Genomic DNA, 13,626 nt, shown 5'->3' with positions numbered 1-13,626 from the left:
ACAGCTTGAGTCCGCTCAAGGAAACATCGTGCTCAGCAGCGAAAGTCTCAAGCCACCCCGAAGATAAACAGATCTTCCAAACAAGGTAACATTACAACAAGAAATTATAAAAGAAGATCTGGGATGCAATTAACAATTTGGATGAAAACAGAAACTAAAAAGGAAGTCAGCTTCTGTTCTCTGAAGGTCAGGCTCAGCACCAGAGATTTGTGAATGAGAACAGCCTCCGGGACAGTGGCGTAGCGTGGGTTGTCAGCACCCGGGGCAAGGCAAGTGATTGGCGCCCCCTAACCCGTGGATTTGCGCCCCCTAGCCCTAACCCCCAGATGTTGCGCCCGGTGCGGCTGGCCCCCCCTGCACCCCCCACGCTACGCCACTGCTCCGGGAGGAATTTTAACCCTTTCAAACTGCAACTTAGAAATACTTTAAAGATCTCCCTTCTGCTGGAATGTGATTAATTTAACTGAACTTGAATTATTGAACTTTTGAGAAGGGGAAGTGCACAGCTATATTAATGATAGTTTGAATGTTTGAAAATAAAAAAATCACCTTGGAATTCCACAATTGGAGCCGAAGCCAAGCAGGAGAACACTCAGCCAAACTTGGGGGTACCCCAAGGGGGGCAGAGTGACTGGAATAGCTGGAGTTTTAAAAGTGGAACTTTAATCAATTGGTGGAGACCAGGGTGCAGCATTTCTCTTTGATTATCTTTGTTGCTCATTTGGATTATAATGATATTTGGACTATAATGATATTTGGATTATTCTTGCTATTATTCTTTTTTGCTTCTAGTCAGCAAACACCAAATTGGGATTACAATAAGCACCAAGCTTGGCTGGATTACAAGTTTACAATTTTACAAGTTGAGAATAACTTTTCAATACCAGAACTTAAAGATTGACCTGTTGGACATCCCTGTAATAAACAATTTGCTTCATGGGAGAAGTTATGGAATGAGGATTTAAAATTTACAGCCTGCTGTACGTTAAAAGAAAATTATATGAAAATGATGTATTTGACTCCTACAAAACTAGCAAAAATGTATAGGAACATAGGTTGGAAGCGTAAAGTTAAAGAGGGTACATTTCATCATATGTAATGGACCTGTAAAATAGCTAAAGCCTTCTGGGAAATGATTTATAATGAACTGAAAAAAATGTTTAAAATAACTTTTGTTAAAAAACCGGAGGCCTTTTTACTAGGTATAATAGGAGAAGAATTACCGAAGGATAAGAAAGTACTGTTTATGGTGAATTGGGGGCTTATAAAGACTATTTTCTTTTCTTAAAGTTGCAAGCTTTGGCTGCTACTGTGTCCCCCTAGAGGAGGTTTGACATTGCTACAATAACAACTGGGCTAGGGGAATTTTCCATTCCAAAACAAATTCTAGCCGTGGGATCGACCTTGGACTCCCATGAGAGTGTTATGGCAGATGGAAGAGGAAAGTTAGAATTGACTCAGGAAAAAACTACTAGGTCTGGCAGACCCTATCGGACAGAGCTTCAACATCTGGCCCTTCTGGACCATCTGGATTACCAGGGGTTGCACCTCCACAAGTTAAATTAAAAGTAATGTCGTCCGAAGACGTTTTGGCTCAGGCACTAGGGAAAATTAATGAATCTTTGGAAAATTTAACTAAACAAGTAGCTGAAACAAATAAACAAGTAGCTGAAGCATCAGTTAAAATTGACCAAAACACTGCAAGCATTAATAATTTGGGACAGAAGGTGAATACCAACACAGAGTCTATTGAATGGAAGCGAAAGCTCAGAAAAAGCTCAATATGGAGGTCAAATGGCCGAAATATTGGGAAATTCTGGAACAAGTTGGAGATAGACTGAAATTGCAGAGTTTTGAGAAACTAAAAAACAAAGTGCGAGACTGGCTTCATTATTATCAGATAATGGAGGCATACAATTTGGACAAGAAAACTGGCTTTCAGGTGGAAAAATCAAAATTGGAAATAGAACTGTTAGAACCCAAAACTAAGAATTTGTCAAGAATGTATAACTTGCTGTTGAAATGGAATACTCAGGATGAAATGGTGAAATCTGCTATGATTAAATGGGCACAGGATGTTGGACATAACATAATGATGGCTGACTGGGAACAGTTATGGACCACAGGTATGAAATTTACGGCATGTAATGCCTTAAGAGAGAATATTATGAAAATGATATACAGGTGGTACATGACACCAGGCAAGCTTGCAAAGATCTATCATTTGCCCGATAATAAATGTTGGAAATGTAAAGAAACTGAAGGTACATTCTTTCACCTTTGGTGGACGTGCCCAAGGATTAAGGCTTTCTGGGAGATGATATATAATGAAATGAAAAAGGTATTTAAATATACCTTCCTGAAGAAACCAGAGCCCTTTCTCCTGGGCATAGTTGGCCAATTGGTGCCAAAGAAGGACAGAACTTTTTTTATGTATGCCACAACAGCAGCAAGAATACTTATTGCAAAGTACTGGAAGACACAAGAGCTACCCACTCTGGAAGAATGGCAGATGAAGGTGATGGACTATATGGAACTGGCGGAAATGACTGGCAGAATCCGAGACCAGGGAGAAGAGTCAGTGGAAGAAGACTGGAAGAAATTCAAAGACTATCTACAGAAATATTGTAAAATTGATGAATGTTAGAATGATGTTGGATAGAAATTAAGCGGTTTTCAGCTGTAATATTATAAGGGAATATGAAAAATGGATTATTTAGGTAAAAATTTAATGTCATAATATTTTAAAATTAAAGACTAGGATAAACAAAGAGGGTAGGGATTTGCTGAACCAAAAAACCGAATTGGAATACAAAAAAGGGAGGCGTGAGGAGGTCCGGGAAATAAGCTAATGAAAAATAAGTAATGGAAAGATGGAGTTGATTTTAACTATTTTTTATTTTGTACTTTTTTCTTTTTTTCATTTTTATTTTGTAATACTTTGAAAATCTTAATAAATATATTATAAAAAAGAAAGAAAGTACTGTTTATGTATGCGACAACAGCGGCAATAATACTATTTGCCCAAAGACGGAAAGAAGAAAGAGCCCCATCGAAAGAAGAATGGATAATGAAGATGATGGACTATGCAGAGATGGCAAGGCTGACCAGGAAGCTCAGGTACCAAGAAGATAACAAATTTAATAGAGAATGGCATTACTTTATATTAAAGAACACTGTAAAAATCTAAAAACGTTAGCAGGATTGACATAGCACTTGTAATTTAAAATAAAGTACAATAATTTGGATAAATGGAATTAGATGCAGTTAAAAAAGGAAGCTACATTTTGGAAGCCAAGGGAGGGGTGGAGGGAAGTTCAGGGAACCCCATAAAGGTTCTGATATGGACTATGGTTTAATGTAAACGTGTGTGTGTGTGTGTGTGTGTGTGTGTGTAAAAAATTTGTTTTTTTTTCCCTTTTTGAAACTTTGAAAAGAAGAAGGAGGGAGGAGGAGAAGGAGAAATACCCCCCTCCCCCACATCCTTATGTGTGGGAAACCAGCGGGACAGGGAGAAAGTTTGGCTAAGGCCCTTCACCCTGAAACACTGCTTTAAGTTTATTTGTCTCAGTTAACCTGAGGTAGGGAATATTTTTCAGCCCAAGGACCACATACCCTTCTGGACAACCTTCCCAGGGGCTATAGGCCAGTGGAGGCCAAGACTCGGTGGAGCAACAAATGTGAACTATGCCTTGGTAAGGCAGGGCAAGTTTCTATGCCTATGCCTCTTTTTCCTCTCTCTGGGCAAACAAGAGGCACCTCAGAAATCAAGGGCACATTCCAGACCTGTAAAAACACATAAGGTACAGAACAAGGCCACTGAGGGGTGTCACTTGGGGGAAAGGGTGTGTGGTTGCACCATGATGACCACCTCACCCCACTCTGACCAGTAAGCAGCAGCAACCCACCAGTCAGGAAACTAGTGGGCACTCCTGATGAGCTGCTCCCAATTGCTTGGCACATTTTGGGGGGGAGAGGGGGATTGGCAAGACCCGGGGCTCTCTAGCAGAATGCCTGCCATTAAAACAGGTGGCGGAAGTGTGGGGAGAGCTTGCCTGCTTCAGGACCCTTCTATGGTGCTGCCCTTCGCCCTCTCAACCTTTCCACCCCACCCTAGGGGAGAATGGCAGCTGTTCACTTCTGAAGGCAGTAATGGTGTACCATCAGGGGACGGTTTCAGTCTCTATTGCCTCTTAAAAGGCTGGGAAGTGGCTAGGATAGATCATAGAATCATAGAGTTGGAAGAGACCACAAGGGCCATCGAGTCCAACCCCCTGCCAAGCAGGCAACACCAAGCAGGCAAAGATTAGATAGATAGTTTATCTAACAGACAGCTAGACGGACCTTCCCCAATCTTGACCCCTCCAGAGGTTTTGGACCACAACTCCCACCAGCCAAGACCAGCATGGCTGTCCTATCCTGGGACTAGTGGGAGCTGTAGTCCAAAACACTGGGAGGGCACCAGGTTGGGGAAGGCTGACACTGATAAAATAACCAGGTTTCGGCTTAGCACCATGCTAATGATGAACGAAGCAACAAAGGCTCTTACACAGCATCGGTACTCATTAAGCAAGTGCCTGGGCAGTGGCATTGTCTTGAGTTGTCGAAGAACAGTCCTAGGCTGAATCCCAGCAGCTGTGCCACAATCACAGAGAAGGTCTCCAGCGTGATCCCATTTTCATACTAAGTAAGAGCACATGAACATTAATGGCTGATAGCTATGAATTACTACCATTACTACTACTACTACTACTACTACTACTACTACTACTACATCTTTATTGTGCATGGGGGCTTTAAAGGGAACAAGAGTACAGGCCTTTGCCCCGAGGAGCCTGGGTTTAGAACTCTGCTTGGTGCTTTGGGCAAAATCGCTACTCAAAACCTTCTTGTCAACCTCTCCCAGGAGCCTTCAGTTTGCTTGCAAGCTGAGACGTCAGGGACAGGAAGAACACAAAAAATGGCAAAAGCAAGAAGAAAAAACTCTGAGGACCAGAACTGTGTGTGGCCTAACAATTGACCTTGTAGGAAGATGGGGGTGGGACCTAGGGAGAGGCGTGATAGCAGTCACATGCACAAAGATATCCCCTTCACAGGTAAAACCCATGGACCTCTCTCAGGCGTATTATTAAGTATTTGGCCTGAGCTTTGGTGAGGTGTTAATAATTTGTTCTTCCCATGCTATTCAAAGTAATTGACCCTCACTTTCCTAACTGCTGGTCTGCTTCTTTTATAAACTGGATTTGCTGCACTAAAGCAACACTTCTAGGAGTAATAGACAAATAAAAACCAACAAATCACCAGTTCTGGAAGGTGCTCTCAAAGAACTCAAAAGTGAAATTGCCGCTCTTCTAAAAAAACAACCACACCCATAACTTATCCCTCAGATCAGTCTGTGTACCTGAGGACTGGAAAGTATCCAATGTAACACCCATTTTTAAAAGGGATCCAGGGGGGATCCTAGAAATTACAGGCCAGTTATCTTAATGGGAAAACTGGTGAAAAGTTTTGTTAGAGATTAAAAAACCAACAAACTTTACTGAAGCACAGCAGCATGGCTTAAGCAAGTCCTTTCTTACAGACCTATTGTGAGTTCTTTGAGAGCGTTAACAAACATACAGATAAAAGTGATCCAGTTGATGCAGTGTACTTGGACTTTCAAAAAGCTTTCAAAAAGCTTTCAAGTCCCGGCACTTCACGGAAGACTTCTGAGTAAGCTTAACAGTCAAGGAATGAGAGGACATTTCTACTCCCCACCCCCACCCCATGGTCTCAAGGGTGCTCAGAGTACCCAGCAATTATTTACAGAGCAGAAACATCCACTTCAGCTGTAGTCATGTTTGGCCCAAAGTTTTCAGACATCACAACTTTTAAGAAACCAAGAACAGTTCAGCAAGTGAATGAGCACAGTACATGCAGTCTTACCATGGCAACTGCTGCAGAAGAAGGTCTGTGGCACATCTTTCTTGCAAATGTTGACCCCACAGAATCACCCCTGTTCCTGTAGCTGGGGTGAGGAAGAAAGGAATTATGCTTTTGTTGCAATTAGCACCTTAGCAAAAAGCATAAAAGGAACACTTCCTTACATAACAGCTCTTTTGGGGGGAGCAGGGGCAGGCATCTGTGTGCTTTCCTGGGATGCCTCTTCCAACACCACCCAAAAACCCACATGGGACAGCTGTGCATTCCTGCATTGCAGGAGGTTGAACTAGATGATCTTCAGGGATCCTTTCAGCGCTACAATTCTGATTCTATATAGCAGAGGAGGGAAGGAGTGACCTGTCTCTTCTCTGCCAGCCTGCTCACTGTGTGGACCTCATTATCAGAGGGATTAACAAAAGATAGAACAGGATTTCCTGACAGATCTGTAAGCATCGGGCTCTAGAGTAGATCAGCAAGGATTCTGCCTCCCAAATGTTTAGCAACAATGGGGGGTTTGCCACCTTCTAACAGGCCACTTTCACATCATGCATTTAAAGATACCACTTTAAACAGTCAGTGCTTCCACCAAATAATCGTGGGAGTTGTAGTTTGTTAAGGGTGCTGAGAGTTATTAGGAGATGCCTAATCCCCTCACAGAGCTACATATCCTAGGGTTCCCTGTGACATGAGATTGTTCTGCAGATGGTTCTCCAAATAACTCTCAGCACCCTTAACCAACTACAGTTCCCAGAATTCTTTGGTGGAAGCCATGACTGTTTAAAGTGATGCTTTAATTGTGTGAATATAGCCTGAGATTGCTGAGAAGAAGAAAGCTTGGGTGGCTTATACATTTAAAACTGCTATGTGCTTTGCACACAGAAGGTCCCAGGTTCAGCCCTTAACATCTCCATTTACATGTACCACTCAGGATCCTTCTTCGGAGATTCCCAGAGAGGCACTGGCAACCAGGGGTGTACAATACTGGGCTCAGTGGACTTAGCTTCTTTTACCTGCATCCAGAGCTCAAGGACCACAGCTCAGTGGCAGAGCACCAAAGTTCAATCACTGGAAGCTTCTCCAGGTAGCAAGCAGGTGATGGGAAAGAAACCCCTTCTTTGCCTCATGTCCTGGAGAGATGCTGCCCATCAATATAGACAACACTGATCTACATGGACCAGTGCAAGTCCATATAAGACTGCTTCCCAGAAGTCCTTGGATACTTGCTTCCCTCACATGCCTCTTTGCTACCAACCATGTCCCTCCCTCCCCCTTCATGGATCACTGCCTTGCCGTGGCGAAGGGGCTTGAATAACTCAGAGAAGCTATGAAGAATGGGAAGAACCAGAGATCTGTTCAAGAAAATCGGAAATATGGAGTGCTAAAATGTCGAGGTTATAGAAAACAGGGGATTACAGCTGTGAAAGATTAAGTAAAAGAAAAGAACAAGGGAAAATTAGATAAAATTAAGGTGGAAGATTTGCTGAAATGAATTTTAGAATTGGGATGCAGAAAGGGGAGGTATGGGGAAGTCGGCGAAGTAAGGTTTAAGAAAAAAGGATTTGAAATTATACATGTTTGTTTATGTGTTTGTATGTTTGTATTGTGTATTGTCTGTGTTTATATAAATTGTGAAAAACCAATAAAATTTTTTATAAAAAACCAAGAAAATCGGAAATATGAAAGGAACATTTCGTACAAAGATTACCATAATAAAGGACAAAAGTGGTAAGGACCTAACAGAAGCAGAAGACATAAAGAAGAGGTGGCAAGAATACACAGAGGAATTATACCAGAAAGATATGGATGTCTCGTACACCCCAGGTAGTGTGATTGCTGACCTTGAGCCAGACATCCTGGAGAGTGAAGTCAAATGGGCCTTAGAAAGCACTGCTAATAACAAGGCCAGTGGAAGTGATGGTATTCCAGCTGAACTATTTAAAAATTTAAAAGATGATGCTGTTAAGGTGCTACACTCAATATGCCAGCAAGTTTGGAAAACTCAACAGTGGCCAGAGGATTGGAGAAGATCAGTCTACATCCCAATCCCAAAGAAGGACAGTGCCAAAGAATGCTCCAACTACTGCACAATTTCACTCATTTCACACGCTAGCAAGGTTATGCTTAAAATTCTACAAGGAAGGCTCAAGCAGTATGTGGACCGAGAACTCCCAGAAGTGCAAGCTGGATTTAGAAGAGGCAGAGGAACCAGAGACCAAATTGCAAACATGCGCTGGATTATGGAGAAAGCTAGAGAGTTCCAGAAAGACATCTACTTCTGCTTCATTGACTATGCAAAAGCCTTTGACTGTGTTGACCACAGCAAACTATGGCAAGTTCTTAAAGAAATGGGAGTGCCTGATCACCTCATCTGTCTCCTGAGAAATCTCTATGTGGGACAAGAAGCTACAGTTAGAACTGGATATGGAACAACTGATTGGTTCCAAATTGGGAAAGGAGTACGGCAAGGCTGTATATTGTCTCCCTGCTTATTTAACTTATATGCAGAATTCATCATGCGAAAGGCTGGGCTGGATGAATCCCAAGCCGGAATTAAGATTGCCGGAAGAAATATCAACAACCTCAGATATGCAGATGACACAACCTTGATGGCAGAAAGCGAGGAGGAATTAAAGAACCTTTTATTGAGGGTGAAAGAGGAGAGCGCAAAATATGGTCTGAAGCTCAATATCAAAAAAACGAAGATCATGGCAACTGGTCCCATCACCTCCTGGCAAACAGAAGGGGAAGAAATGGAGGCAGTAAGAGATTTTACTTTCTTGGGCTCCATGATCACTGCAGATGGTGACAGCAGTCACAAAATTAAAAGACGCCTGCTTCTTGGGAGAAAAGCAATGACAAACCTAGACAGCATCTTAAAAAGTAGAGACATCACCTTGCCAACAAAGGTCCGTATAGTAAAAGCTACGGTTTTCCCAGTAGTGATGTATGAAAGTGAGAGCTGGACCATAAAGAAGGCTGATCGCCGAAGAATTGATGCTTTTGAATTATGGTGCTGGAGGAGACTCTTGAGAGTCCCATGGACTGCAAGAAGATCAAACCTCTCCATTCTGAAGGAAATCAGCCCTGAGTGCTCACTGGAAGGACAGATCCTGAAACTGAGGCTCCAATACTTTGGCCACCTCATGAGAAGAGAAGACTCCCTGGAAAAGACCCTGATGCTGGGAAAGATGGAGGGCACAAGGAGAAGGGGACGACAGAGGACGAGATGGTGGGACAGTGTTCTCGAAGCTACTAGCATGAGTTTGACCAAACTGCAGGAAGCAGTGGAAGACAGGAGTGCCTGGCGTGCTCTGTTCCATGGGGTCACAAAGAGTCGGACACGACTAAACGACTAAACAACAACAACACAATGTCCCTCCCTCACATGCATGGAGCCCCCAACTGTTTGGACTGCTCTTCACAGCCCTCTCCCTCTCTCCTGCCTGCCCAGCACTTTGGCCATGTTGCCCACTCAGGCAACACCAAAGGCTTTAATACAGGCATTCTTTAATAACGGGGGGGGGGGGGACACACTCCTTACACAAACAAGAATGCCACATCGTGGGGTCGTAGAGCAAGGTGGACCAGTTTCCAGTCCACAAACTTTTCCAGTAACTCATTGGCTGTCCCTGTGGTGGAGATTTTATCCCTGTCTTTCCAAAACTCCATAGAGGACAGTATAATCTTCATGTTGAGTTTGTAAAACATCTGAAAATAGGAGCCATATGGTTAAGTTCAATAGAGGCCACAGGCTTTACATGTTCAGACTTCAGTTCCCAGCTGGAGGAATTATTCATCATAATAATAATAATAATAATAATTTATTATTTATACCCCGCCCATCTGGCTGGGTTTCCCCAGCCACTCTAGGCGGCTTCCAACAAAATATTAAAATACAATAGTCTGTTAAACATTAAAAGCTTCCCTAAACTTCCCTAAACCCTAATTTCGTATGGAATTATTTACCGTATATGCTGCTTTTTTGAGTAACATCCGCACAATGTTATACAGAACATAGTGGTTTTTTGTTGAGGGGGCTGTGGGGATTGGACAAGCTTTTGGGGGCAAAGCCAGGAGACATCATGAATCTGGGATGGGTTCATTCATTCATTCATATGATGGGTGACATTTTTTAAAACTGACTTTTCTCAGTTTTATTTTATTTTGTAATAATTTTTTAAAATATCCATACCAAACAATATTACAAAAATAAGATTGATTAAAGTATAAATATATACTAGCACACACCCCTCTACCTTTGAACAGTATTTCAGGATTTGCATGACATTTCTTTAAAGCAAAAGATAGTAAACAAATAGAATAATCTTCTGCTTAACATTAATATTCAATCTGCCATGTTAGATAATACTATTTTTCCTTTACAGCATTCATTGTTTTTAGACCTACAAAACCAAGGCTCCACATTTCATCATCTTAATTTTGAGTAACCTTCTTCCCTTCTTATTTTCCCTTAAAAGACCAAACCATTCTAGATGTAGCAGCAACTGTTCTACCAGATCCTGGACTATTTATAAATATATTTAAATAGATCTGGGCTGTTGTGCCCAGCACAACTTTGACTCAGGCTGTTTGTTGCCATTGACTTACCGTGTTGATAAAGCTGATGAGCTGAGTGATTTTCTTCATCACAACATCTTCATCTGAACCCATATAGTCATACTGGGAAAGAATAAGATTCTCTCATTAGCCATTGCATCAGGCTCACTGAAGATGCTCTAAGCCAGAAGCCACATTTTCTGGACCAGGATACACATTTCAATGTGCTGTGGCTGTCAGGCTCAGGATGGCTGCTGGTGCCACATCTAAAACAGAGCAAGCAAGAGCTGTTTGACAGTGGGACAGACTAGCTGGGGAGGTGGAAGAATCTCCTTTTCTGGGAGGTTTTTAAACAGAGGTTGGATTCTTTAGCTGTGGTTCCTGCATTACAGTTGGTTGGATTACATGACCTTTGAGGCCCTTTCTATGACGACAAAGGTGAGTAAGATTATGGACTTCACGACCCTTCCCCTCTGCAGGGAGGTGGGATCCAAATGGTTTCCAGAGAGTGGTAGGGGATGTTTTATCCCATGTTGATGGTCTCTCAGCTGATTCCCTGGTGGCCCACTGGAATGCGGAGTTAACCAGGGCTATTGATTGTCTGGCTTCGAAGTGCCCTCTCTGATTACACAGAACCCGGATAGCCCCCTGGTTTTCCCCGGAGCTGAGGGGGATGAAACAATCGCTGAGATGGCTAGAGCGCTGGTGGCAGAAAAGTCATTCTGAATCTGACCAGAAACAGGTTAGAGCTCAATGTCGAGCCTACCAAGTGGTGATAGTGACGGCGAAAAGGACCTTCTTCACCGCCTCTATTTCATCTGCAGAAAACAGCAGGAGGAGACTCCTTCAGGTGGTTCATAATCTAATGGAACCACTTTCACCATTGAGGCCCGAGAAGGGCCCCAAGATCTCCTACAATGATTTTGCAAAGTTTTTTGCAGATAATGTCACTCAGAAAGAGGTAGACTCCACCTTGGGAGCAGGGCCAGGGTGGGAGAGTGTTAGAGTCCTGTCTAGTCAAATTGCATATCAATTCCAATCCGTTACCCCCGAGGATGTGGACAGGCTGCTTGGACGCGTGAAACCAACCACCTGTCTCCTTGATCCTTGCCCATCCTGGCTAATAAAAGCAAGCCGGGAAGGGCTGGGCGATGGTCTCCGCGGGGTGGTGAATGCTTTTCTGTAAGAGAGCCTTCCCAGATCCGCTGAAAGAGGTGGTTATTAAACCGCTTCTTAAAAAACCATCTTTAGACCTGGCCAATATGGCCAACTATCGCCCAGTCTCAAATCTTCCATTCTTGGGCAAGGTGATTGAGCAGGTGGTTGCTCAATAACTCCAGGCATAGTTGGGGTGTGTGGACCATTTGGATCCCTTCCAGTCGAGATTCAGGCCTCATCATGGGACTGAAACTGCCTTGGTCACGCTGGTTGATGATCTCCGGCAGGCTAGGGACAAAGGTGAAAGCTGTTTCCTAGTTCTGCTGGATCTCTCAGCAGCCTTTGAAACTATCAACCCTAACATCTTTCTGGACCGCCTAGAGGGGCTGGGAGCTGGGGGCACTGTTATACAGTGGTTCTGCTCCTTCCTCCTGGGCTGTGTTCAAAAAGTGGTATTGGGGGATGAGTGTTCAGACCCCTAGGCTCTCAGTTGTAGGGTGCCTCAGGGTTCTCCCCCATGCTTTTTAATATCTATATGAAACTGCTGCGAGAGATCATCAGGGGGTTTGGGCTGGGTGTTCATCAGTATGCGGATGATACCCAGCTCTACCTCTCCTTTAAATCAGAACCAGTGAAGGTGGTTAAGGTTCTGTGTGTGTGCCTGGAGGCGGTTGGAGGATGGATGGCGGCTAACAGATGGAGGTTGAATCCTGACAAGACAGAAGTACAGTGGTACCTCGGGTTAAGTACTTAATTCGTTCCGGAGGTCCGTTCTTAACCTGAAACTGTTCTTAACCTGAAGCACCACTTTAGCTAATGGGGCCTCCTGCTGCTGCCAAACTGCCAGAGCACAATTTCTGTTCTCATCGTGAAGCAAAGTTCTTAACCTGAAGCACTATTTCTGGGTTAGCAGAGTCTGTAACCTGAAGCGTATGTAACCCGAGGTACCACTGTACTGCTCTTGGGGGACAGGGGGCAGGCGGGTGTGGAGGACTCCCTGGTCCTGAATGGGGTGACTGTGCTTCTGAAGGACCAGGTGAGTCCTGGGAGGCCTGGGAGTCATTCTGGAAATCCAGCCGGATGGGCGGGGTATAAATAGTAGTAATTTATTATTATTATTATTATTATTATTATTATTATTATTAGTGGAGAAAGTGGGCAGAGAGCTTTTCCTCCTGCTCTCATTATCCTAGAACTCAAGATGTTTCCCCTCCACTGCCAGACATAGGAGACTGGGAATTGCCCATGTTTTGTCACACTAAAATCCTGCTTTAAAGCTTCCCATGGGCATCTTGTTGGCCACCATGGGAACGGGATGCTGGACCCAATGAGTCTTCTCTTCTTATGTTTGTATATGAAGAAAGAACATACTTCTGAAAACCTTGTAATGAAAGCTTGAAGTGATGTACGTGGTGGGGGGGGGGGCAACAGGGAGTCCTTCAAATAAACCTACCAATCCCTTGGCCACAACTATGTGCATTTCCACATATCTCGTGGTGCTGAAGTTAACCTATTGTAATTCAAGAAAGAACATACCATTACTGCACTCATACTAACATCATGAAAAATTCACAGGTAGAACTCTAAATGCTGCTGAATCAGAATTCAAAATGTAGGTGAAGTATCTGGCAGATTGGGGTTGCATCAAGGCCTGGAGAAATGTGGGGTGGGTTCCCAGGCATTGGTCATACTGGCTAGGGCCAGTAGGAACTGTAGTCCAACATTTGGTGGGGGAGCACAGCTTTCTCATGGCTTAGCTAGGAAGACCAATAGCCTGATTCTCTATTCTCAACATGTTCATTCAAAAGAATTATTTGAGAGAAGGCATTACTGTTTAAACTGGCATCATAGTGTTTAAAATATATGGTGTGAATGTGGCCTAAGACAAGGATGGGGAATGTTTTTCAAACCGAGGCCACATTCCTTTCTATGCAACCTGCCAGAGCCGGACACATAATTAAACCAAGGGCCCATTAAGCAGCCAGGCAA

At 43.4% G+C, this 13,626-nt stretch overlaps 1 protein-coding gene across 3 annotated transcripts in view; it reads right to left on the bottom strand.

Annotated features, from left to right (window-relative positions):
* LOC309519436 (disintegrin and metalloproteinase domain-containing protein 2-like) overlaps positions 1–13,626 on the bottom strand; it is a 61,940-nt gene that overhangs the window by 38,302 nt on the left and 10,012 nt on the right. For 2 of the 3 annotated variants that reach the window (XM_082200416.1, XM_082200414.1), the window contains exons 7-11: positions 13,091–13,147; positions 10,531–10,602; positions 9,464–9,630; positions 5,926–6,007; positions 4,550–4,683 (exon numbers count right to left, since the gene is read on the bottom strand). In XM_082200416.1, the coding sequence (XP_082056542.1) occupies positions 4,550–4,683; positions 5,926–6,007; positions 9,464–9,630; positions 10,531–10,602; positions 13,091–13,147 (512 nt within the window). The remainder of the gene's footprint in view (positions 1–4,549; positions 4,684–5,925; positions 6,008–9,463; positions 9,631–10,530; positions 10,603–13,090; positions 13,148–13,626) is intronic. The other variant, XM_082200415.1, reaches the window with a different exon arrangement.

The sequence above is a fragment of the Podarcis vaucheri genome (assembly GCF_965113315.1).
Source record: "Podarcis vaucheri genome assembly, chromosome: 15".
Lineage (NCBI taxonomy): Eukaryota > Metazoa > Chordata > Lepidosauria > Squamata > Lacertidae > Podarcis > Podarcis vaucheri.
This window is presented reverse-complemented; position numbering and strand designations above follow the sequence as displayed.